This window comes from Microcaecilia unicolor, chromosome 13, assembly GCF_901765095.1.
Source record: "Microcaecilia unicolor chromosome 13, aMicUni1.1, whole genome shotgun sequence".
NCBI lineage: Eukaryota > Metazoa > Chordata > Amphibia > Gymnophiona > Siphonopidae > Microcaecilia > Microcaecilia unicolor.
The window spans coordinates 56568706-56595951 of NC_044043.1; the positions used below are offsets into that span (position 1 = coordinate 56568706).

At 46.8% G+C, this 27246-nt stretch overlaps 1 protein-coding gene across 3 annotated transcripts in view; it reads right to left on the minus strand.

Annotated features, from left to right (window-relative positions):
• NSRP1 (nuclear speckle splicing regulatory protein 1) overlaps positions 1–27246 on the minus strand; it is a 91075-nt gene that overhangs the window by 24084 nt on the left and 39745 nt on the right. For all 3 annotated transcript variants that reach the window (XM_030185702.1, XM_030185703.1, XM_030185704.1), the window contains one exon: positions 10406–10462. In XM_030185702.1, the coding sequence (XP_030041562.1) occupies positions 10406–10462 (57 nt within the window). Of the gene's footprint in view, positions 1–10405; positions 10463–27246 lie in introns of those variants that run through there.

The following is a 27246-nucleotide window of genomic DNA, read 5'->3' on the forward strand; positions in this document are numbered from 1 at the left end:
GGATGTATAATTGATTTATTTGTGTTGGACATTTAATAAAGTACAAAAAACAGAAGAAACCAGTCTTCGCAAGAAAAACAACAAAAAACAAAACAGCGACGATGACTGACAGGAACAAAAATAAAAATCAAAAACAAGAATATATAAAAAATCATCAAATTTTTATTTAAAAATATAAATACATAAAAAAGTAATAAAAATTACATAAAAAAAGACGACACTTTGGTTGTAAAAATTAAAAAATAAACTTTATTAGCCAAAAGATAGCAGGGAGAAAGGGACTCGACACAGCTGTGTTTCGGCCGTACAGGTCTGCGTCAGGAGTCTTCTCACCGTATGCGTTCCTGGCCGAGAGATTGAACTGGCACTGCTACTGGCAAGGCTTACTTGGCTTTCTGCCCGACTTCCAATATCAGCTCGTTGGCCTTTGAAGGGCCTTTGCAACGCAGCTCAGGATTGAAGTGGATGAGACACATATATTCCTTCTACAAATGGACAGAATTAGAAATTGTAATGCCAAAATAAATAATTTCTTGTAACAAAATCAGCATATGGTGAGAAGACTCCTGTGACATTTTTTTTCAGAGTGGGATGAATGACTGATGTTTTCCAAGAGGTAGGAAAAGAAGTTAAACTTTGATTGATCTTTGAAAGAAAAAGAGGAAGTAAGTTATTTCTAGGGATAGCAAACTAGTGACTGTGAACTGGATCAAGAGGACAAGTAGTGAAATGGGAGGAAGAGAAGTTTCGTCAGTGAGGAAAGGGTGGTGAGGTTAAGTTTTTGCCAGCAGGAACAGACGTTCAGGACTGCAGCCAGAGAGATGGTGCCAAAGAGCACTGGGGCTGACTGTAAGGCTGATGTTGTCCATAGCTGGAGAAGTGAGGTCAGTGCACAAGAGCAGCCTTAATTGTTGCTGGCTGCCATGCGGAAGGCTGAGGGTGGGCTGCATGTGAGAGTCCTTCATGGGTTTAAGGGGGCAAGTTCTTGCTTCAGTAACCACATCTGTCTCCTCCCTAGACCAGCTCAGTTTCTCTCAGTTGGAGAACTCACCTCTTCTGAAGGAGTTGCAAGAGTCTGCTCAGAGCCTATAAGGTAAAATTATGTATAATCATACCTGATAATTTTCTTTCCATTAATCATAGCTGATCAATCCATAGACTGGTGGGTTGTGTCCATCTACCAGCAGGTGGAGATAGAGAGCAAACTTTTGCCTCCCTATATGTGGTCATGTGCTGCCGGAAACTCCTCAGTATGTCGATATCAAAGCTCCATCCGCAGGACTCAGCACTTAGAGAATTACACCCACGAAGGGACACTCTGCCCAGCTCACCACCGCCGAAACGGGGGAGGGGAATTAACCCAGCTCATCCCCACACAAGTGGGGGAGGGGAATCCGTCCAGCTCATCCCCGCGGAGCGGGGGAGGGACACCACACCCGCCGATGCGGGGGGATCTGGCTTATCCTGCAACCGCAACCACGGGAGGAGCTGACTGACCCTAACACCGCCGAAGCGGGTGGGGTACAAAGCTGCCCTACAGCCGCACGAAGCGGGAGGGAGTGCCGGCAGAATTTATGTCTCAATCCAGCCCCGTAAAACGGAGGGGAGAGGAATGCAGCAGCTCACTGTAACACAAAGTCGTCTCAACTCTTGAAGAATCCAAGTGAAAGAAGAACTTGAACACGAAGTCCTCCTGAAGTAACTGAAGGCTAAACTTGAACCTAAAATTCAACCAGAATATAAACAGTACAGATATCTGGGAGGGGCTATGGATTGATCAGCTATGATTAATGGAAAGAAAATTATCAGGTATGATTATACATAATTTTACCTTCCATATCATCAAGCTGATCAATCCATAGACTGGTGGGATGTACCGAAGCAGTACTCACCCAGGGCGGGACATAGAAATCCCTGACCTCAACACTGAAGCTCCAAACCGGGCCTCCGCCCGTGCAGCCACAGTCAAACGGTAATGCTTGGAGAATGTATGAGCCGAAGCCCACGTTGCCGCCTTGCATATCTCTTCCAAGGAGACGGATCCGGCCTCTGCCATCGAGGCCGCCTGAGCTCTCGTGGAGTGAGCCTTCAGCTGGATAGGCGGCACCTTCCCCGCGGCCACATAAGCCGCTGCAATGGCTTCCTGGACCCATCTTGCCACTGTAGGCTTAGCAGCCTGCAGACCCTTACGAGGACCTGCAAACAGGACAAACAGATGATCCGATTTCCGGAAATCATTGGTCACTTCCAAGTATCTGATGATGACTCGTCTCACATCCAGATATTCAAAAGCGGAGTACTCCTCTGGGTAGTCCTCCCTACGAAGGAAGGGAGACAGAGCTGCTGATTCACATGGAAGCGAGAACCAATCTTGGGCAGGAAGGAAGGCACTGTGCGAATAGTCACTCCTGCCTCAGTGCACTGCAGAAAAGGCTCTCGACATGAGAGCGCCTGGAGCTCGGAAACTCTTCTGTCTGAAGTGATAGCCACCAAAAAGACTGCTTTCAACGTCAGGTCTTTCAGAGATGCCCTCGACAAGGGTTCCAAAGGCGGCTTCTGCAATGCTCTTAGCACCAGGTTGAGATTCCACGCAGGCACCACTGAGTGCAGAGGAGGGCGCAGGTGATTAACTCCCTTGAGAAAGCGCACCACATCTGGCTGCGAAGCCAGGGAAGCACCCTTCAGGCGGCCCCTGAAGCAAGCCAGAGCCGCTACCTGGACTTTAAGGGTACTGAGCGACAGGCCTTTCTCCAGACCTTCTTGCAGGAACGCCAACACTGAAGAAATTGGAGCAGTGAAGGGAGAAAGTGAGCCTGCTTCACACCATGCTGCAAAGATACGCCAAACCCTGGCGTAAGCAGTAGAAGTAGAGCGCTTCCTCGCTCTCAGCATAGTGGCGATGACCTTGTCTGAGAAGCCCTTCTTCCTCAGACGCTGCCGCTCAATAGCCAGGCCGTAAGACCAAAGGGAGAGGGATCCTCCATCACCACGGGACCCTGATGTAACAGGCCCTGCTCCACTGACAGCCGCAGAGGATCGTCGACTGAGAGCCTGAACAAGTCCGCATACCAGGGACGTCTGGGCCAATCCGGACCCACCAGGATTACCCTGCCGGGATGCTTTGCCACCCGGTCTAGCACCCTGCCCAACATGGGCCAGGGCGGGAACACATAGAGGAGCTCTTGTGTCGGCCACTGTTGGAGAAGAGCATCTACTCCCAGGGATCGAGGGTCCCGTCCTCTGCTGAAAAAGCGCGGCACTTGGCCATTGGCCGATGACGCCATCAGATCTAGGCTCGGCTGGCCCCAGCGCTTCGTGATGTCCAAGAACGCCTGAGCAGATAGTTGCCACTCTCCGGGCTCCAAGGTATGGCGACTGAGAAAGTCCGCCTTGACATTCATGACTCCGGCAATGTGGGCCGCTGAAAGCTGCTCCAGGTTCGCTTCCGCCCACTGGCAAAGACTCATAGCCTCCTTGGCTAGAGGGGCGCTCTGGTACCTCCCTGGCGGTTGATATAGGCCACAGCCGTGGCATTGTCCGACAGGACCCGTACAGGCTTCAACACGAGTACCGGGATGAACTCCAATAACACCAAGCGAATGGCTCTGAGTTCCAGGAGGTTGATAGACCACTTGCCTCTGCAGGAGACTAGAGCCCCTGCGCTGTCCTTCCCAAGCAGTGGGCTCCCCAGCCCATCAAAGAGGCGTCTGTCGTGACGACAATCCACTCCGGGGTCACCAGAGGCAATCCTGCAGACAACTTGTCTGTCTGCGTCCACCAGCTCAGCGCCTTGCGCACTGCTGGGTCCACGGGAAGGCGCACAGCATAATCCTCCGACATCGGAGTCCAGCGCAGCAGCAGAGATAGCTGTAGTGGTCTCATATGAGCCCTGGCCCAGGGCACTACTTCCATCGTGGCCGTCATAGAGCCCAACAGCTGCACGTAGTCCCAAGCCCGAATAGGAGAGGCTACTAGGAACTAGTCCACCTGAGCCTGAAGCTTGACAATCCGATTGTCTGGCAGGAACACTCTGCCCACTTGGGTGTCGAATCGAACTCCCAGATACACCAGGGACTGAGTCGGGCGCAGCTGGCTCTTCTTCCAGTTGATGATCCATCCCAGGGAGCTCAAAAGAGCAACTACCCGGTCCATAGCTTTGCCGCACTCTGCATAAGAGGGGGCTCGGATCAACCAGTCGTCCAGATAAGGATGGACTTGTACTCCTTCCTTTAGCAGGAAGGCCGCTATGACCCCCATTACTTTGGAAAAGGTCCGCGGAGCAGTAGCCAACCCGAAAGGGAGGGCTCTGAACTGGAAGTGTCGTCTCAGGACTGTAAAACGCAGAAAGCGTTGGAGAGGAGGCCAGATGGGAATATGCAGGTACGCTTCCTTGATGTCCAAGGAAGCCAAGAACTCTCCTGCCTTCACTGCCGCTATAACAGAGCGGAGAGTCTCCATGCGAAAGTGCCTCACTTTCCAGGCCCGATTGACCCCTTTGAGGTCGAGGATAGGCCGGACAGAACCTCCTTTCTTTGGAACCACAAAGTAAATGGAGTAACGTCCCTAGCCAATCTGATTTCTTGGCACCGGAACGACCGCACCCAGGCGGATCAGGTTGTCCAAGGTCTGCTGCACTACCACAGCTTGACCGGAGACTTGCAGGGAGAGAGTACAAACCCGTCTCTTAAGGGTTGGCAGAACTCTAGCTTGTAGCCGTCTCTGATGACTTCCAGCACCCACGCGTCTGAAGTTATAGTGGTCCACTCGCCCAGAAACGAGGACAGCCGTCCTCCAATCTGCACTGGGGCGTGGACCAAGGCCCCGTCATTGGGTACGAGACCCTGGGGGAGGACCGGAGGGAGCACCTCCGGGACGGCGGTCTCTGCGAAAGGAATGCTACTTGGGGGAGAAATTCCTCTTGAAGGAAGAGGGGGCAGAGGAACCCGACTTGCCCGGGCGGTATGGAGGTATCGGGACGAGTACTAACCCGAGCCCTGACCTCTGGTAATTTCTTGCCCTTAGACGTGCCGAGATCGGTCACGATTTTGTCCAGCTCGACCCCAAAGAGCAGCTTGCCTTTAAAAGGCAATCTAGCCAGGCGGGATTTAGAGGCGTGGTCAGCAGACCAATGTTTCAGCCAAAGCCACCGCCGCGCAGAGACTGTCTGAGCCATGCCTTTAGCTGAGGCTCTCCAGACATCATACAGCAAGTCTGCCAAATAGGCTAAGCCCGATTCCAGGGCCGGCCAATCAGCCCTCAAGGAATGATCCGAGGGGGAAGCCCGCTGCACCATAGGCCGGCACGCCCTGGCCACATAGGAGCCGCAAACTGAGGCCTGCAAACTTAAAGCAGCTGCCTCCAAGGACGACCTTAAGGCCGCCTCCAATCTTCTGTCTTGGACGTCCTTTAGGGCCGTGCCACCTTCCACCGGCAACGCCGTTTTCTTAGTCACCGCAGTGATTAAAGAATCCACGGTAGGCCACAGATAGGCCTCACGTTCACTCACAGCCAAAGGATAGAGGCGGGACATAGCCCTAGCCACTTTAAGGCTCGTTTCCGGGACATCCCATTGAGCCGCAATTAAGGTGTGCATGGCATCATGCACGTGGAAGGTTCTAGGCGGGCGCTTCGTCCCCAGCATAATGGCAGAGCCAACAGGGGTTGAGGGAGAGACGTCCTCCGGAGAGGAAATCTTCAAAGTGTCCATGGCCTGTAACAACAGGTTGGGCAAATCCTCTGGGCTAAAAAGCCGCGCTGCAGAGGGGTCATCCGCTCCATCCGAGCGGGGATCTATCTCCTCCAAGGAATCCGCAAAGGATCGTTGGGAGACCTCAGACACGCTGCCCTCATCTACATCGGAGGAGACAAAAGTCCTCCAAGGCCTGGAAATCAACCCGAGGGCGTTTACCTCTGGGAACCTCAACCTCTTTATCAGAAGAGGGAGCAGGGGCAGCGTTTTGCATGAGGAAAGCCTGATGCAGCAGCAAAACAAACTCGGGGGAGAAACCCCCCAGACTGTGCACTTCCGCAGCCTGGGCAACAGCCCTAGACGCACTCTCAACCAGCGCTCGCAATAGCGGGGGAGAGACATGCTGCGCATCCAAAATGGCGTCCAGCGCGAAACTCCGTGAAGGAGCCGCGCGGGAAGAACGGCGCTTAACTTTAGCCGCTTTTGTGCCGTCGCCCAAATTAAGGGCGTTCATGGCATTAATGTCTCCAACCTCAAGGGCGGCCCCGAAGAAGCCGTCCGAGCCGCGTGGCCGGCCAAGATGGCGGAGGCGAGGAGCGGGGGATGGGCGTTTATGGCGGGAAAGAACCGCCACGCCGGAGGAACGACCGGGACATTCATCGGTCACTAAACTATCACCCATCAAGGGCGAATCAGGTTGTAAAACCCCCGCATCCCCTCTAGAAGCGCTCCAGCGATCCGGGGAGCGACCCTTTGCGCCCTCGCCCTCCGACGCCATTGCCACGAGGAGAAGAATCGGGGAACCCCCTGCCCGCTATAAAAAGGTAAAATTACCTGCTTGCCGCTCCGAGCTGTAACGAACTGGTGTCCCAGTGAGTAGCTGCAATGAACGTTTAAAGAAACGTCGAATTAAACGCCTTTAAAGACGTTTAAAAATATTTTTTTTTTTTTTTAAACGGAGCCAGCGGGAGGGGGGAGAAAAGGAGGGACCTGGCACCACCAGGTTTGCACTTGCTCAAAAGAGCCCTCAACCCCAGGCCTCAACAAAACCTAAGGATTAGGCTTGGAGGCCTAGCCAGAGCTGCTGCTGTGTGTGACCACCACCTGCTGAGATAGAGAACATACTGAGGAGTTTCCGGTAGCACATGACCACATATAGGGAGGCAAAAGTTTGCTCTCTATCTCCACCTGCTGGTAGATGGACACAACCCACCAGTCTATGGATTGATCAGCTTGATGATATGGAAGTCTTCATCAGATCATCCTTTTTTATTTTTGTTCCTGTCAGTCATCTTCGCTGTTTTGTTTTTTGGACATTTAATAAAGTCATATCCCTTCTTTTGAAATTTTTGGACTTTTGGTTCTTTACTACTCTTCCTTGGCCTTTTTTGTGGTTTTCCTTCCTGCCTTGATCAGTACCCTTCAGAGAGGCTTTGAGTGAGGTTAAGGCTGCCCTTGCAATTTCTTTGGATCTCAGTTCTGCCTTCAACTTCATTGCCCATGTCCTATTACTGAACAAGCTATCTGAACTAGGTATTGCTTGCTGGAACAGTTCTTTGCTAATTCCGTTCATCTCAATCTGACCACATCTATGCCATCTCTACCCCCTCTTCAGTCTCATTGACCTTTTCTCTCACCAAGCTAAGAAATGTAGGCTGAAGTTTGGGGCTCCTGGAAGAGCTCCTCCTACTCAATCAAGGTAAAGGTCTATAGACCAATCCCCGAGAGCTCTTTTGGCTTAAGGCTCACAAATATAGCGTGCACCCCAGGGAACCAGGCCCAGCAAATAAAAAATATACATATATCCTGCTGCATCAATCCATCTGCACCATCTGCTGGAGGCAGAGAAATACCAACAAGTTCCACGGCTGCACCACACCTATATTATTCTGCCGTATCAGAGATATGGAGTTCTTTTTTTCTCTTTTTCTAAATTTCCAGTTTTGTGATATTGTAAACTACTTTGGTGTCTTGTGAAACGTGGTATATAAAGTACTAGATAAACCTTAAACTTTATACTGGGGATGACATCACTGGTTTGTCAGTGTTCTCTGTCTCCACCTCCTGGTTGGAGAACATAACTCACTCATCTGGACTGGTCTAGCAGGATGAAAAAGAAAGGGATCATTCATATGGTTGCCTGCATGCTGTTATAAAATAAGCAACCAGAACAATCCCTAATAGTGAACAAATTCTTATGCAGAAACAGAGAAAAATGAAGGGAGAAAAAAAAAAAAAAGACCATATGGCCTATCCAGCCTGCCCATCCAGCCTGCCCATCCAGCCTGCCTGACTCAGATACCAGGGCTAAATATCAATGGTGTCCTCTTCCCTAGAGATCCTATGTACTTGACCCAAATCTTTCTTGAATTCAGATACAGTTTTTATCTCTACCACCTTCACTGGGAAGCAGTATCATAAATTCACCACCCTTTCCATGAAGAAATATTTCCTCAAGTTATTTCTGAGTCTATCCCCCTTCACCTTCATCCTATGCCCCCTCATTCCAGAGTTTCTTTTCAATTGAAAGAGAAACACCTCTTATGATGAGAGATGTTTAAATACCGACATGGCATAAATGCACATCTAATCTCTCCCGCTTTTCTTCCAAAGTATACAAATTGAGATTTTTAAGTCTGTCTCCATATGCTTTATGATGAAAACCACTGACCATTTTAGTAGCTGCCCTCTGGACTGACTCCATCCTGTTTATATCTTTTTGAAGGTGTGGTCTCCAGAATTGTACACAATATTCTAAGTGAGATCTCACCAGTCTTATACAGGGGCATTAGAACCTCATTTTTCCTACTGGCCATTCCTCTCCCTATGCATCCAAGCATCCTTCTAGCTTTCGCTTTCAGTTTGGCCACCTTAAGATCATCATATATGCTCACACCCAAGACCCGTTCCTCTTTCGTGCACAAAAGTTCTTCACACCCTAAACTGGACCATTTCTTTGGGGTTTTCAGCCTAAATGCATGACCCTGCATTTTTTTTTAGCATTAAATCTTAGCTGCCAAATTTCACACCATTCTTCATGATTTGCTAGGTCCTTCCTCATGTTATCCACACAATCTGGGGTGTATACCCTATTGCAGATTTTGGTATCATCTGCAACGAGGTAAACCTTACCAGACAGCTCTCTAGCAATATTGCTTACAAAAATGTTAAGAAGAACTCTCATTGTATTATTACCCTATAGGTCCAACACAGATGTAAAACATAGTTTTTCTAAATTAGTTAAATATACAGGAGTTGCAATATCTATTCTCATGATATTGAAACACCACAGTCACTGAATTCAAATTTATACCTGGATACCAGGAAAGAACATTTCAGGCATAAACCAACTGCTGATATTCAGCCCTGGTATCCAAGTTAGGACTGCTATTTTGCTGCTCTAACTTATCTGGATTGTTATCTGGGTACTGGTGTAGTATATTGGTAGGATTCAGATAACTTCCAGCTTGACCGTGGCTCCGCCCTGCATAGTGCAAAGGCAGTCAGAATATTTTCAGTGGCTTTATCCAGATACTGAGCAAAAAAAAAAATCAATTCCTCTTATAGCCAAAATAAAAAGGGTTCATCGCCATGTCAGAAAGAAAACAATGTCATCACCTGACCAAACCAATAGCACTGTTAGCATTTTCTTCTGACATCACAACGTAGCTAAACACTAAAAGAAAATCCAGATGAACTTGCTAAGAGGAACACTGTAAATGCTATTTCAACAGTTGGCAAGTTAACACAAACTAGAATTGGAGTTAACTGAAGAGATTGAAATCTCTATGTACCCAGGGACAAAGATCATAAAGAAAGCACACAATTGCCACCCATCGGGACATCAGATTTGACAAAAAAAAAAAAAAAAAAAGAAAAAGAAAAACCCCATACCCTTGGATTAATTCTAAATCTCTAGGAGTAAAAGATTAATTTCTTTACAGCTTCAACAGTGCCCAGGGGATTAAAAAACTGCTCTATCAGAAATCTAACTAGTGTATCAAGGTTTATCTCCAGGGGAAACAAAATTGTCCCTTCACAGGCTAGCAGGACAAAATGCAAGTGAAACTGGACAGACATCCACAATCAAAACATTTAAAAAATACATTTCCTGGGTAAATGCTCTGAAAATTCAGCAACCCTTATGTAACTATAGGATCACCTGTATTTTGCCCCTGCTATATCTGAGGATAGGATTACAAGGGGAAGCTACATGTGTATATTTGAATATTCAATGAGTCTGTGTAGTTTTCTATCACCCCAGAAATTTTATTGAATATTAAATTACTTTTTAGGTTACTCTGTAGGTCATTGTAATTCCCAGACATATTGGGTCTGGCTTCTTTTTATTGTGATCTGCCCTGAACTGAATAGGTGGTGGTAGACTATAAATTGAGTTACAAGGTTAAGGGATTTGTATTTAGCTCACACATTTTAGTGGTGGCTCAAGATGAGTTACATTCAGGTACAGTAAATATTTCCCTGTCCCCAAAGGGTTTTCAATCTAAGTTTGTACTTGAGGCAATGAAGGGTTGAGGGACTTGCTCAATATCACAAGGAGCATCAGTAGGATTTGAATCCTGACTTCCCTGGTTCTCAGCCTCCTGTTCCCATCACTGGGTTACTGTTATAAAAAAAAAAAAAAGAACCCAGTCCTCACTTTTCCAAAAACAACTGCAAAAGATTTTGTCTCCCACAAACAGTCATATACAGTACCTGCTTCATCACTCGCTTCTTCAAGGCTTCCTTCTGAAGACTCTCACCAACAGACTCCTGGCAGAAAATACAAGCCAATGGGCAAGATTAGCAACAGAACATCAGAAAATTTCAGGCCCTGATGCTCAAAACTACGGCGCTATTCTGAATAGCGCCATAAAAATATTGCTAGAACATTGCAAAAGAGCAACGACCTAATGCTCAATGCTAACGAGATGCAAATATAGGCCTGCTCATAGCATTGAGCATTAGGGAATTCAGCGGGATTGTGGTTTGGCGCAAGAAGATTGTGCTTGCTGCATGCGCAATTCAGTTCCACAGTAAGCTCAGCTCCTGTGAACATGCGCCTGATAAAACCCGAATGTAAAGCACAAATTGGCATCTATTTTCTGCAGTCTAAATATAAGTGTTTAAAATTTTTTTTAAAGCTTGAACCCTTATATTTAGATGCAGGACACCGACACCAATGTGTGTTTTCACTTTGGGCATTTAATTTTTTTTTTTAAGCATAGACACTTTAAATTTAGACGCAGAAAACAAACGTCAACGTGTGCTTTCGCTTGGGTCTGGTGTTTCTCACGACCAGCACTTAATGGCTTGCACGGGCTATCTTCTGCTTCCAAAAGCAATAAAAACCAGCAGATTTTAAATAAAGAATGAGAAAAGCATGAGAATCATGGGAAATCTTTTTTTCCAACACGTTAACGCCTGCTCCAACCTGGCGCTATTTTTCATAGCAGTAAGGCAGTTTTCTTTTTGGGCACTCTTTTCTGACCACTGCGGAGGAATACAAAATAGCCTAACTTACATGAGCTTGATTATGTCCGCATGCCATCTGCGCTAGTTCCTGGCACGCTCATCATTTCCCATGCTAGACCCCTCTGAACATTCTGCGCAGGTAAATGCAAACGCTAATAGGGAACTAATGGACTCTAGCATCCACGTTTACTTTTGAGCATTGGGGCCTCAGTGAAATGAAGGGAAAGCAAAGGTTACTCACCTGTAGCAGATGTTCTCCGAGAACAGCAGGATGCAGATTCTGACTGATGGATGATGTCATCCAATGGAGCCCAGAGCGGGAATCACTCCCCAGCAACCATTCTAAAAGCTTTTGAGAGGGGCTCACCATGCATGTGCAAACCTTCTTGCCCACCATCACGGGCATGGGACCATACCAGTCTAGCTGATAGAACACAACTCCAGGGGAGGAGGGTGGGGAAGTTAGAATATGCATCCCGCTGTCCTTGGAGAATATCTGCTACAGATAAATAACTCTGCTTTCTCTGAGGACAAACAGGATACAGATATTCTGAGTGATGGGAATCCCTAACTACCAGTCTGTCCAAAACTTTTGTTTTTTGGACTGCCTGGAACTGAAAACAAACCAGCCTAAGTGGGTGGAGTTGGATTTTAAATGCCAAATAAATTCTGAAGGACTGTCTGACCAAAACAGCTGTCGTGTCAGGAATCTAGTTCCAGACAGCAAAGAGAGGAGAATATATGGACTGAGGTCTATGTTGGAGCCCCGAGAGGAGAACTGCAGAAGCGGAAGACTGTGGTCCACTACGTATAAAAGTCCACGTAAAAGAGTAGTGAGACCAGCAAGGGACCTCCAATAACAAAAGGAAGATAGAGATACAGTAGAAAATAACACCCAACACGGCACTGTGTTTCAGCAAAGTACCTGCCTCAGGGGTCTTGATATAAGAGTCTTAAACACTGGCTATCTTCAGAAAGATGCTCAGCGTCATAAAAGAAAAAATGAAATAATGAAGTACAATACGAGTGATCGCTGTGGAAACATGGTGCCATGTCGGGTGAACTTTTTTAAATCACTGGGAGTTTTCTGGGATATGGTAGGAAAAATAGCCAAAGGCGAAAATGGCCTGATGGTGAAAACGTCCCCAACCAGGTGCCCAAGGCCTAAGTAGGCCTAGTGGGCCATGAAAACAAAGAAAACCTGACTACGGAAATAAAAAAGGGCAAAGAGAGGAAAGGCGAGTCTCATTCAAACACTTACATGCAACAGAAAACCACTTTACACTGCAACTGCATGAGAGACTGGAAGACGTAAGCTAGTGGGAGGAAGCAAAATAGAATTCACAATGCTCTGGTCCCATGCGGCGACGGTGGGCAGGGAGGCACACACATTCCAGTGAGATGTTCTCGAAGGTTCTGGAATGGTCGCTTGGAAGAGATTCCCACACTGGGCTCCATCAGAATATCTGTATCCTACTAGTCCTTGGAGAAATATTTCCATTCTAATAAAACCAAACTAAACCCTACTTGCAAAGGGATTTTTGCTTTTGGTATCAGGTACTTGTTCTTCATGGTTTTCTTTGGATTTCACGCCTGTCCACAGACATAAAAGGTAGCAAACAAACAAAACTACAGGGCAAGATATTTTTATTGGAGTAATGAAACAAATTTTCTGATAAGCATTGAGGGGTTCACACTCCCTTCATCAGACCAATACAAAAGGAGCAAGACATGACATTATAAAAAAAAAAAAGGTATGTGAATCAAAAAACCATTCCAATGATAGCATGGAGAGAAAAGAGGTGGGACAGAAAGAGAAGATCATACTTACCATATCAACTAGACTAACACAACAACCACACTCCTTTGCCCAAGACCATGTGTCCCACTGAATGAGGGAAAGGCTGCGAGAGCTGCCTTTTAAGGGGTAAGATACGTTACAAAGCTGAGCACACTACATGCATCACTAGGCTGCAAGCACTTTTATTTGACATTGTGCACTGTATACTATCAGATCAATATTCAAACACCACAGTCAGCATGTTTTAAGAATCTATTCCAAATAGTCAGTGCCCTATCTGGCCCTTCCCCACCCGAGCCCCAATGTAGAAAGGACAGGTACCTGCTGCTGGGAAGCAGGAAGAGATGAAATCCTCAAGGGAGACAAAATGGCCGACATTTCCACCAAAATCAGGACCATGGGTCCCGATGCCTCAGTGGAGGGGGGGGGGGGGGGGGGGGGAAGGGAAAAGAACCCATCAACTCTAGAGGTCCCCCCCAAAATCATTTCTGAAGTCCCATCGCACTGTATGCAGACAAGCGGCAGCTATATTAAGTTGCCAGTTCCTGCACACAGCAGCGCTTCCTGGAGGGCATCCCTGGCCACGTGCCAGGCAGATGTGGGTCTGACACGCTGCCCAAACCCACCTCGACTCAGGAAATTGGATGCTGCTCTGTCCCGGGCTCTCTGGGCATAAAAACTAAGGTAATTACCTTGCAGGGAAATCCCTGAACCACTGCTCTGCTTTTTTTTTTTTTTTTGTTTTGTTAAAGTGACAAGAGCAGCAGAAAAGGCTGCTCAGGGCAATCTGGGGGAAATTTAAAGCACCTGGGAGCTGCAGAGGGAGCCTGTGGGGTGACCACACCCCTCAGGAGCAAGCCAAAGCCTCGCCCAGAGGCACTAAGGAATGCGACTGGGGGCTGTGGAGCCAAGCTCCAAGCTGAACCAGGTACTGTCCTGAGACTGTGGCCTGGGAGCAGACAATAGGCTTGACCATGCTGTGCAGCTGCAGCCAGCACAGCGTGGAGCTAGGCCACAGACAAAGCACCATAATACAACCTACCACCTGCTGGAAGGTAGAGAAAAATACTGGATTGTTTCAGAGAACACCACAGATTACAACTGGTGATATCACTGGTTGAATTCAATTTTATCTTCCTCCATTTGCTGGTGGGAAGGGATAACATCCACTGGTTCAGAATGGTGTAAGCTGACACTAAGAAACAGAACTTAGCAAGATGTACATGTAAATCCAAATTGTGCAAATTAACGCCAATAATTGATTGGTAGTGCACAATTGCTGGCACTAATTGGTTCATTACCCAATTAAACTGCACACACAAATTGAGCATGCTCCCAATTTCGAGCTCCATATACAGAATCCGGGGCTAAATGTTCCTGCATTAAGCTCTAGCAGTCACTGTGCACTAATGAGTACATTAAAGCACAACCTGCATAAAACATACCATGAAAAAAGAAAAGAAAGTGTGAGATCTACAGTTAACATATCTGTGGTAACGCCAAATGCTAATGCCCGTTAATAAATGTGCCCCATTATCTATTAAGAGGACCCTCTGGCACAGGTCATTCTTTCCACTTTCAAGCTATAATCTTTAAAAGGATCAGATGGCAAGGTATAGCCACCACTAGCCCAGACCAGTTTGCGCATATGACCAGTGAGCTCCCCCATATTAGCAAACATTTTTTGCACTGGGCCTCTTTCCATATCATTTGGTTACTGCATTAGAAAGCCAAAATTGGCGTTACTCTTGTGTAAGGCTCTAATAATGCAAGGTTTCTGCATTGGCCCCTGTTTGTACCCGAGGTAATGGAGGGTTAAGTGACTTGTCCAAAACACGAACATCAGTGACATTTGAACCTGACTTCCCTGGTTCTCAGCTTTCTGCTCTAACCAGGATCTACTCTTTGGCTGTTTCCCAAGGAATGCATCAGGCAACCACGGCACTCTTCAAACACCAGAATACCATTTTGTCAACTGCTTTGCTTAACAATGGAAGCGGAGAAACAATGAGAAATCCTCAAGTGAGGCCAACTTCTGAGCACTCACTTCTTCCCCCACTCCACCAATTTTCTGAAGGTTTCACTGACCCAAGAACCAGAGGTCTGAGGAAACAAAAAACCAGGTGATCTGCAAGATCCAAAATGGAGCAAACAGCAGACCAGCTGAAGAGCATCCATCACCAAATGTATTCACCACAAGTATAATATAAACTATATGGATGAAACATGGCCGCGGTGGGCATTTTGTTTTTATTATATGTTGTGGTCTGCTATTTGGCTGCGCCACCAAGATCCGGGGGGCACTTCCTCTTTGGCTGTCACAATATGACAGTTATCAGTCTTCCCACCCACCAGTTTTGTACCATACCCAGCTTTACTGGTCCAAATTGGCAGGCATCTGAAGATGACCCCTTATCCCCTGTTCTGCAGCACTTCTGTCACAGAACCAGCCCAATGATAGATTTTATTCCAACATATTACTTGTCCTACAAATTGTACTAACATTACAGACCACATGTGCAACTTGCACTGTTATGTCTGTAACTATTTATTCTTAAATACACAGTATATTTACTTAGGTTAAAACAAAGCCAGAGGGCCATTCCATCCAACTTTCTAATTCTTGGCTGACCCTATATCAACCACTTTTCCTCAAACACCATATAATTGTTGCTGGCTCTCCAATAGAAAGATAATGAGAAAAGGGAGAGACAGAACTGCAAACAACGGAAAATGGACACAGCCAACTACATGGGATCATGAAACTGTGGAGACTGAGCCCTCCAGTGTCCTCTATCTCCTGATTTCTTGGACATAGCTGAACTGCATCCTCTGGTTTTAGTCAAAGACACATTAATAAGCAGAGCACATACAAGGAAACCAATGTCAGCTTCTGATTCTAGACCATAAAGAGGGTAATATTATATAATAGGTAGCCTAGGTTGGAATTCCAAGTGGACACCTGTTTAAGGCGATTTTATAGATACATAAATGCCCATTTTAGAATTGAGACATTCAGGTCCCCTGTATTTTTCTGCTGCATGCAGAACCTTCTGTAAATTAATACGTAGAAGGGCTGAAGTGAATGCCCATTTGCTGGCACATCCAATGAGAGCAGCAATTTTAGAAATAACGAAGAGAGAGCGTGTCCCCCATTTCACACTTTTGTGTTGCCGCAATCAAATACAGCAGGTTCCTGGCAACAGCAATCCAGATAGCAGACCCCAAGTCAGGCCCACTATCCGGTTCATGTCCAGCTCCCCCTCCTTCCCAGACCCTTCCTTGATGTCACTAAAGATGATCCCCACCACCTTTGATGTCGTATTAGCTCTTACCATGGGTTTCCCTGGTGGTCTAGTGAGGAGCAGAACAGACACCTGGTTGTTTCTGCTCCATTGAGCACCCAAGTTCAAAATGGCATTTCTCATCCTTAGCAGGGGTCAAGCTGTTATTCTCTAAAGGGTATCCGCACTTTATAGAATGGCACCTAATCCGCACCTAAGACACCTGCATTCACGTCTGCCAAAACAGGTATAAGTGCCAGCGCCTAAATTAGGCATGGATTGGGCATATGCTATAAAAATGCATGTAACTCATAGGAGTGCTCCCAAAACACACCCCCTTGAAATTACATGCACATCGTTATAGAATACAATGTGCATGTAACTCCTAAGACCAATTAACACCAATAATTGGTTGCTAGCAGTCAGTTCTTGGTGATGATTGACTCGTTAATCAATTACGTTGCATGATCTATGCACACTGATTTCCACGCACAACCTTAGTTGCCATATATAGAATCCAGGGGTAGTGTGTGGTATGATTGAGGTGTACAAAATCCTGAGCAGTGTAGAAGAGGTAAAAGTGAATCAATTTTTTACTCTTTTTTTTTTACTTTTTGAAAAAGACTAGAAGACACTCAATGAAGTTACATAGAAATACTTTTAAAACAAACAGGAGGAAATATTTTTTCGCTCAATGAATAGTAGCTCTGGAAATCATTGCCAGCAGTTAGAATATCTGGGTTTTAAAAAAAAAGATTTGGACAAGTTCCTGGAGGAAAAGTTCATAGTTTGCTTTTGAGATAGACATGGTTTCCCTGGGATTGCTAGTATGGAATATTGCTACTATTTGGGTTTCTGCAAGGTACTTGTGACCTAGATTGGCCACTGTTGGAAGCAGGATACTGGGCTAGATGGACCCAGTATGGTTATTCTTATGTTCTTCAGTCACGCTGCCCATGATGTGAGACAGTGCACCAAGCTACTAATGATGAGAAAGCAGGGGGTTGCACACGAAAGGCCTAGAGAAAGGGTGTTTCTTGTAGGCAGCTCTATCTGATTAACACCACTGCAACAATGAAAATAGGAAATTTAAAAGACTTGCCCAATCCATTTTGAATACATGAACCTGTCTGACACTTCAGCTGGAGCCAGGTACCATACGAAAAGCAGCTGAATATTCTCAGAGTATAACTGTTATAACAGAAAGACAAGATGAATGGAGCCCTGAAGAAACCAAAGATTTATGGAATGGAGCACACCCTTTTAAAGGTATTAGGGGGTTTGTGGGAGCTGACAATACAAACAGAGTTAACCAAGCTAAGAACTCCCTTGTTCTTTAAACGATGGGAGAAAGAGTACAGCAGAGATTTCTGTTCCTGCTAGCTGGTACTCAATAAAGCAGCCATCAAGGTCACCTGGAGAAGAGACGCCAAACCTTTTGAATCACCAATCTTGTCTACTCTCAATGGTATCTAGACCTTGTTATCCTAAAGCAGTCAAGATCAGCAGCAGCCTGAGGCTTGTTTTATACCAAACGTCCAGCCTGCTGGACTAGCAAGATTCTCCCAACGTCAAGCCAGCAGACACGCGCACACGACTCCAGTAGGGTGGAGCTTAAAGAACAGGAAAACTAAATATGCTGATTTTCAAATGTCTTACCCCCTAGAACTGTTCCACTTTAGCAAAAAAATATTTGCTAAAAAGTTTGAATCTTTTATTGGAATACCTAGAGGTAGGCCAATCATCTTAAAGTTGACAAAAATAACCCATTTATTAATAAAAATGCAAAAACATAACTTAGTTTCATGAATCAGTTCTGGATCAATTATCAACATATTCAGACAAACATCTGTCACATACAAGTCTATAATGCAACAACATTAGTATAGTCATGCCAATGCCAGTTTCTTGCTATCTGGAGTAACGTGGTGCGATAGCCACGTTAGTCCACTAATAAAGGTAATAAATAGAAATAAAACAAAACAAAACAAAGATGATACCTTTTTATTAGACTAACAATCAGAAGTGAACAAATGAAGATATATCAGACAGTCCAATGGGGAAAGGTACAGGAGGGGAGGGGAGATAAACAGAGAGAGATGGATGGGTGATCAGAGGATGACAAAGCAGTATAAGTTGTCACGGTTTATAATGTGATAGGACAAAGATCTGGGTTTCTTATCTGGCAGATGTCAAAATATTTCATCATGCCACCAAACAGGACTTAAATACATTATAACCATAAAACTATACTGCTTTGTCCCCTTGTCTGTATGATGTTGTATTGTTAATTGCTTTATTTATAACTTACTGGCTTGTGATTTTATGATCATCTTATATAACCTGCCTCGAGCATCATCGACTAAATGATGAAATACATCCAATCCAATCTAATAATGGGAACCGATGGGTTCTGTAAGATTTAGCATTTTTTTAAAGACATACGAGGCCATTATTTAATTTTTTTTAATTGGGAGGACTATGGAATGTTAAATTTTGGCAATTCAAGTGGCTGAATGCCCAGAATTTATGATCTCAGTTTGGGAGAGACTGGGGCCAAGTTTAAAGCTAAATAGATTAGTCAGCTGTATAAAATAATATTCAATAGTGGAACTTATCCACTTTCTACCAATGAATATATGTATAAAACTTCATCTATTTAGCAGTTATATGGCCAGCCTGTCACTAACAATCGGGCCCTTTGGGGGGGGGGGGGGGGGTGATCCTATAAAATAAAAAGTGCCTCAGGCACGGCCACTAAAACTATTGCTGAGAAGCACAAAAGGTTTAAAAAAAAAAATGCAAACTAGTAGCCCAAACAAAACAAAAATGACAACAGCGCCAAAACAAGAGGCCCTAAGGCTACTACTGGCCTGTGGGCCTTCTGTTGAAGAACACTGGCGTATTTTATGCATCTGTAGGTGGAAAAATCACTGAGGCTTTCCTGTGCTTTAGAGAAGGATTAGTATGTTTTATAACTATGATTGATTTTTATGCAATGGAGGGGGATCAATGGGTGGAGGTTCATGATACCCATTGAACAGATCAGTAAACCTGGAAAAGTGGAATACAAGCATTAACTTCAATGATATAAAACACACATCAGCACACTTGACAGCAAAGCAATCAAGCACCCTCATGACAAGCATACAGGGGTTATGAAACTTACCAGATCAAACACGCGCACTACACCGGACATTCCATGCAGTTCGACCCCATCATTCACACATGGCCTCCCTGAACACAGCTTACTATGGGGCCTCAAATTGTGAAGTGCTGGAGGGCATTTGACAAACCAGTTTGCTTACTGAATTAAAAAAAACAAACAAAAAACAAACATTATTCATCATCCCTTTTTTTCCGATAAAATGCTGAACAGGCCCACCTGCTGCTTATTTGCCCACTGTGCCAGCAAAGCTTGCTAAAAGCAACTGCCGTGCAAATACGTCTCCCATGACAATTTCCTGCAGTGCCGCCAGTGCTGATAGATGGTGACTTCCTGTTCTTTTGTATTGTCTTTGCTGAATTGTAGGGCCTTTAATAAAAGGTCTGATGATAAGTAATCTGTTTTCATGCTTCTCTTGTTTGCCCAAAGCCCAGCTTTTCTTTTACACACTAAGCTTGCATTTTTAAATCATTTCTGCAAGGAGATAATGTATTAACCCTTCAAGGCCTGCAGAGTCCAGTTTTAATATATTCGTTAATAACATGCATGCTACCACTCAGACCCACCAGCCTTGTCTGTGAAGAGTTTTTCCCCCATACTGAGAAGGACTCAATGCAGTGTTTCCATCCAGGTGACTCATATTTTCCCATTTCTTCTCCCACATCTTTCTTATTTATAGGCTCCAGACTGAAAAATACCCCATAATACGTCTGTGGCCAAGAATTACACACAGCCTCCTAAGTGCACTGTCCTCACAGATGTCATCTTAAACATGAACTATGGGGGCTCTAAGCCTGCATTTGGTCTGACCATACTTCATGGGTCCTAATATCGGTCATGAGAGATAAGAGCTCATCAAGGAATAGTATTTTGTGGAATATAAGATATTCAGAATTAGACAAACAGCAACCTGGTGCCTTTAGGATCCTGCAGATCCCATATCCCATTGCTGAAATATCAGTTGTGACCGATCAGTTGCTACTGATTCAACCACAGTCTTTAGCAGTTGAGGGAGTAAAACATTCAGCAGCCAGAAATCAGAACCACATATGGCAGCGGCTAAAGGAAGCCAAACCTTGGTTCTCCCTAAGAGGTTCTGCCCTAAGAATAATCCTTGGCAGTGCAAGGAACAAGAAAACCAACACAGCTATATGCAGTGAGATGGGGGTAGTCTTAAAATGAAAATACTAGACATAACCTATATTTCCCTTATAATATACCGAATAGCAGTAAAATAGATGCCAAGAATAAGAGGTCCAGAATTTTTTCCTCAAGGCTAGTTACACACAGCATAATATTATGCCCAAACTCAAGTCCTATTTATGAAGAGAATGGACCTTCACTATCACCTCAGCTCATGCACTGGGGAGCCAAAACCAGGAGGCCAGCTGCTGCTCTTGCAAGCCGTTAGTTGCCAGGATGAAGGAACAAAGACATAAGGATAAAATATGCAAGGCAATATTTCAAAAGTTGATTCTATCTCCGTTCAGATCACCACTACGAAGTCAGGTATGCTGAGTCCCTAGCCCAGCCTTTATTACAGTTCAAATATAAATACTCCATCCACCAACACTAGAAATGGATTTCCAAGTGATAAGAGGCAGGAAATGAATCCAGCCAACATGCTTCTCCCTATCTCCCACAACTCAGAAATTATTACACAACTAATAAAGCAATTTTTATAAGAAAATATATATACAACTGATCTTATCTGCTTTTCTTTTTTCTTCAGATAAAGACAATCATAAGAGAGAACGATTATTGCATTTTGCTTCGCTGTATAGAATGCAAAAAGTTAGAGTAATGCAGGACAGTTTTTATTATTCATTCTATATACTTTCATGAACAATATCCACAATAATCATGAGATCTGGGTTCCAGGTAAGCCAAAAACTCCAGGTAATAACCTTTCACCTAGGAATCCTGACAAAAGACAAGTTCCAAGCTGACCCAATAGTTTAGTATCAGCACTGTGTGTTGCCATGCAAGAGACCTGGGTTTGATTCCCAGTCAGCTTTTGGCTCCCCTGGCCAGCTGCAGTTAGGAATGCCACAAGGACAGTAGCCCCTAGGGCAGTGATGGGCAACCTTTTGAGCTTGGTGTGTCAAAATTCACCAAAAAACCGAGCATAACTCGGGTGGTGTGTCACTTCAAGAAAAAGCACTGCTACTAGGACCGCCCTCGGGCCCCCGAGATCGCTGCCCACCCGAGGTCGCCGGGCCACCCCTCCACCCGCTACCGGGCCCGGAACTAACCTTAAAGCCTCCTTTCACGTTGCAGCAAGCAGCAGCAGGGCAGACCTCTCCTCCTTCCTTCTGTGCTCCGCCCGCGCGGACGTTACGTCAGGCGAGGTCAGGACACGGAAGGAAGGAGTGGCCTGCCCTGCTGCTGCGACGTGAAAGGAGGCTTTAAGGTTAGTTTCCGGGAGCGAGGGCGGACCACACTGCGGCAGCGCCGCGTGTCATCGAAAATGGCTACACGTGTCAGTGCTGACATGCGTGTCATAGGTTCGCCGTCAGGGCCCTAGGGTGACGGAGAGGGTTCTAGACATTGTGCAATAGTGTCCAGACTAAGGATGCATTCTAGGAGGACTGCCAATATATGACTGGGTTAGATAGGAGAGAGGGGATTGAAGAGGGTTAGAACAAAATATAGTTTCAAATGAAAGCTCGTGGCACTACAGCCCAAATAAGGGTCAGTTCTAACTGAAATGAAAGACCAAGAAGCAAGAGGAACAAGATGACAGAAAAAGCATTTTGTTTAAAGGAAAAATGAAAAGTTATTTTAAGATGGTTGGTAACAAAAATAAATTTAACTTCAATATTTATATTATGCCTTTTTCCAACATAGTAGATGATGGCAGATTAGGACTGAAATGACCCATCTAGTCTGATGGTAACTGCTGCTGTGTGCAGGTTGGTCCCATGCCTAGCACAATACAGATGATAACTTTCTTAAGAAAGAAGGATTATAGTTGTAAATGCTCAGGGTGTCTAGCACCACAGTAAAAGAATGCAAGACCTTCTGGAGCTGAACCAATCTTGTCTTCTATTGAAATTTACACTTTCATCCATTTGAATACTGCAGGAATGACTATTCCATACCTGCAGACAGAAACACAGTAATTTAGGGAACAGATATTCAAATCTTTTAATGCAGGCGCAAAAGTTACATGCAGGGATCTCCCTCCCCAGACCTAACGTCACAGTACTTTAGGGAACAGATATTCAAATCTTTTAATGCAGGCGCAAAAGTTACATGCAGGGATCTCCCTCCCCAGACCTAACTTCACCCAGGGGCAGACTACCAATGACCTGAACCCCTAAGCAAGAAGGGTCACACACCCCCTCCCTAACCTGCCATCCGATCGAGATTAATGGCTCTACATCTATCATAATATTTCTAAAGCTTTAGACAAAAACCTAATGTAGAAATATACAAAGTCATTAAATTGTGCTAGCAATGCATGGGAAAATTAGGATCTTACCTTGGTAATTTTCTTTCCTTTAGTCATAGCAGATAAATCCATTATGAATGGGTTGTGTCCACCTACCAGCAGGGGGTGATAGAGAGCACTGAAAAACCATAGTACCTCTTGGCCAGCTAGCTCCATCTGCCTCTCAGTATTTGAAGCTTCCAAAGCAGTGTCACACTGCAAAGTAGAATAACATGAACTTTCCTCACAGCGAACGAACGCCCCAGAACAGGAGCAGTAATTCAAAGGAGGGACGAACTCAACCTCCTGTTACAGAACAGAAATCCTGAAGACTGTTTTCCAACTTCTCCAAATGAGGGAACATATCTACAGGAAAAACTGAACCCAAAACAGCATCAATCAATCAATCAATCAATCAATCAATCAATCAGGGTGGGCTCATGGATTCATCTGCTATGACTAAAGGAAAGAAAATTACCAAGGTAAGAACCTAAATTTTTCCTTCTTTGTCATCAAGCAGATGAATCCATTACGAATGGGATGTATCAAAGCAATCGCGCCAGCACTTGTGCTCCAAAATGCGCATCCCTCCTGGCAGCCACATCCAGCCTGTAACGTTGGGCAAATGAGAGCTTAGAAGCCCATGTCGTTGCACTGCATATCTCTTGAAGACAGAGTGCTCCAGTTTCAGCCCAAGAAGAGGAAATCACTCTTGTGGAATGTGCCTTAAAGGCTTCAGGCGGAGGCCGGCCAGACAGCAGATATGCTGAAAAAATAGCTTCATTGAGCCAACGAGCTAGAGTAGCTTTAGACGCTGGAGACCCTCTGCGAGGACCTGACAACAAAACAAAAAGGTGATCAGAGGTCCTGAAAGCATTTGACATGCGCAGATACTGCAACAGAGCCCTTCGCACATCTAGAAGGTGCAAATGCAGAAATGGGTCTCGACAGGACAGCGCCTGGAGCTCAGACACCCATCTCGCCGAAGTAATGGCCACCAAAAAGACCATCTTTAGGGTCAGATCCTTCTCCGAAGCTCGCCTAAGCAGCTCGAAGGGCGAACACTGAAGGGCCTTTAAAACTAACCCCAGGTTCCAGGCCAGACACAGAGCCCGCATGGGAGGACGGAGCCGAAGCACCCCTCTAAGAAACCGTGCCACCTCTGGATAAGCCGCCAGGGAGAGGCCAGCCACCTTCCCCCGAAACATGCTAAGGCTGCAACTTGAACACGCAGGGAATTGTAGGCCAAGCCTTTTTGTAAACCATCCTGCAAAAAGTCAAGTATCGGCGAGACAGAAGCCCGCATGGGTGCTTTAGCAGCACACCAAGCCTGAAACTGGCGCCAAATCCGAGCTCAGGCAACGGAAGTGGAACGCTTGCAGGCCTGAAGGAGAGTGATGACGACCTTGTTGGAATAGCCTTTGTCTCTCAATTGCGCCCTCTCAAGAGCCATGCCGTAAGACCAAAGCGGCAGGTGTCCTCCATGGTTACCGGCCCCTGACAACAGGTTTGGTACCAGAGGCAAAGGAAGGGGAGCCTCCACCAGCATCCGCCGGAGATCCGCATACCACGGCCGCCTGGGCCAATCCGGGCCAATGAGAACCACCTCTCCTTGATGTAGCCGAATCCGCAGGAGTACTCGCCCTAACAAGGGCCACGGAGGGAACACATGCAGGAGGCCAAGGCATCCAACCCCACCAAGCGAGGATCTCTCCGTCTGCTGTAAAGCACGGGACGTTGGCATTTGCGCTTGACGCCATAAGATCCGCTACAGGCAACCCCCATTTGGCACAGATCTGAAGGAACACTTCGTCTGCCAGTTCCCACTCCGCTGGGTCGATTTGATGCCTGCTTAGATAATCGGCTTGCACATTGCTCTGACCTGCAATGTGAGCTGCTGACAGAAACTTCAGATGTAGCTAGGCCCAGTGGCAAATCTACGCGGCCTGCGCGGCCAGTGCCCTGCACTGAGTGCCGCCTTGTCGATTTATGTAGGCCACTGCTGTCGTATTGTCCGACAGAACTCTGACAGCCAGTCCCTCCAGGGTCGAGTGAAAGGCCAGAAGCGCCTGGAATATCGCTTTCAACTCCAAGCGATTGATAGACCACTCTGACTCCTCGGGTGTCCAGAGACCCTGGGCATGCTTTCCCTGGCAATGTGCCCCCAGCCCTGCAGGCTGGCATCTGTTACCACCAGGCACCAATCGGGAAGCGCTAGCGGCATTCCTCGCCGCAGCATGCTGTCTGAGAGCCACCACTCCATACTGAGCCGGGCCGCAGGGAGCCACGTGAGTCAGCGCTTGTAATCCAGAGATATTGGAGACCATCGTTGAAGCAGGGAACACTGCAGAGGTCTCAGGTGCGCTCTCGCCCATGGCACCTCTTCCAAGGTGGCCGTCATCGACCCCAACAGCTGGACTATGTCCCAAGCTCGCGGGCGAGGCATCCTTAGGAGCAGACAGACCTGGTTCTGAAGCTTGCACCGCCTTTGCTCGGGTAGAAAGACAAACCCCGAGGCTGTGTCGAACCGGACCAACAAACATTCTAGACATTGAGGGGGGGGGGGGGGGGTCAGGTGACTTTTGGGTATATTGATGACCCAGCCCAGAGATTGAAGTACTGAGACCACTCTGGCTGTTATATGACGACTCTCTTCTGCAGAGTCCGCTCTGATGAGCCAGTCGTCAAGGTACGGGTGAACCCGGATACCCTCTCGCCTGAGAAAGGCAATTACTACCACCATTACCTTGGAAAAGGTTCGGGGAGCTGTGGCGAGGCCAAAAGGCAAGGCCCGAAACTGGAAATGTTTTCCCAACATCGCAAACCGGAGAAACCTGTGGTGCGGGGGCCAAATAGGAATGTGCAAGTAAGCTTCTTTCAGGTCCAGAGACGTGAGAAACTCTCCTGGCTGTACCGCCGCCATGACGGAGCGCAGGGTTTCCATGCAAAAATATCGCACTCTTATTAGTGACTTGTTGACTTCCTGTAAGTCGAGTATGGGCCGAAAAGACCCTCCTTTTTGCGGCACCACAAAGTAAATGGAGTAACGACCGTAGCCGATCTCGGCGGGAGGCACAGGGACCACCACCCCGAGGTGCAACAAGCCTTGCAAGGTCTCCTCTACCGCCGCCCGTTTGATGGCAGAGCCGCATCGGGACTCCACAAACACGTCTCTCACCGGGGCATTGAATTCTAATCTGTAGCCATCTCTGACCAGGTTCAAAACCCACTGATCTGAGGTAATCTTGACCCATTCCTCGAGAAAGGGGGAAAGACGTCCTCCAACTGCAGGAATCGAGGAGTGGGCCGGCGCAGCATCATTGAGAGGGTTGCCCATGAACTCCAAGCCTTGAGCCGTCCGCTGCAGAACGTTTGTTCGAGCGAAAGGAGTTCCTCTGCTGAAAGCGGGCACGTGAAATAAACCCAGCAGAACGCCCCGGGCGGTACCTTCTAGCTTCACGGAAGCGAGGTCTGGAAGAGAAGGGAACTGCCTGACCCTTGGAAGAAGGCCGTGGCCTATCCTCGGGTAAGCGCTGGGGTTTAACAATTTTCTCCAACTCCTCACCAAATAGGAGAAGGCCCTGGAAGGGCAACTCCACCAACCTTTGCTTAGAGGCCATGTCAGCCGCCCAATGCCGTAGCCATAGAAGGCGGCGAGCGGCCATCGCCACAGCCATCTGTTTAGCCAAAGCTCTGACCAGATCATAGAGGGCGTCAGACAAAAATGACAAGGCCGACTTCATCTGCGGTGCCACCTCCGCAAGGGGCTCCGCTCCATCCCCGGGCTGTTCCACTGCCTGTTGCAACCAAGCGAGGCAGGCTCAAGCAGCATAACAACTGCACACAGATGCCCGTAAGGCTAGGCCTGAAATCTCAAAGGACCGTTTGATTGCTGATTCCAGATGTCGGTCCTGCATGTCCTTCAGGGCGACCCCTCCCTCTACTGGGAGGGTAGTCTTTTTCGTCACAGCCATGACTAGGGCATCCACTTTAGGCACGGCCAAGCGTGCCAAGTGCTCCTCACTGAGAGGGTATAAGTGCCCCATTGCCCTGGCAACTTTCAAAGGCCCCTCAGGGTCAGCCCATTGAGCCGAAATAAGCTCTTGGATGGAGTCATGCAAAGGAAAGGCTCGAGCAGGCTTCTTAGTACTTGCCATCCTCGGATTACCAGAGGAGGCTTTGCCCATCACACGATCTTCAATAGAGAGACCTGTAAGGCATCAGAAATAAGCGCTGGCAGCTCCTCGTGGTGGAAAATCCTAACCGCAGTGGGATCATCCAGATCCAGTGGCAATCCTACACCTTCCTCTGGCTCTTCAGACCACGAAGGCCTGCCAGACCCCTCAGAATCCCCACAGCCCGACCACCGGGGGGGGGGGGGGGGGGGGGAAGGGG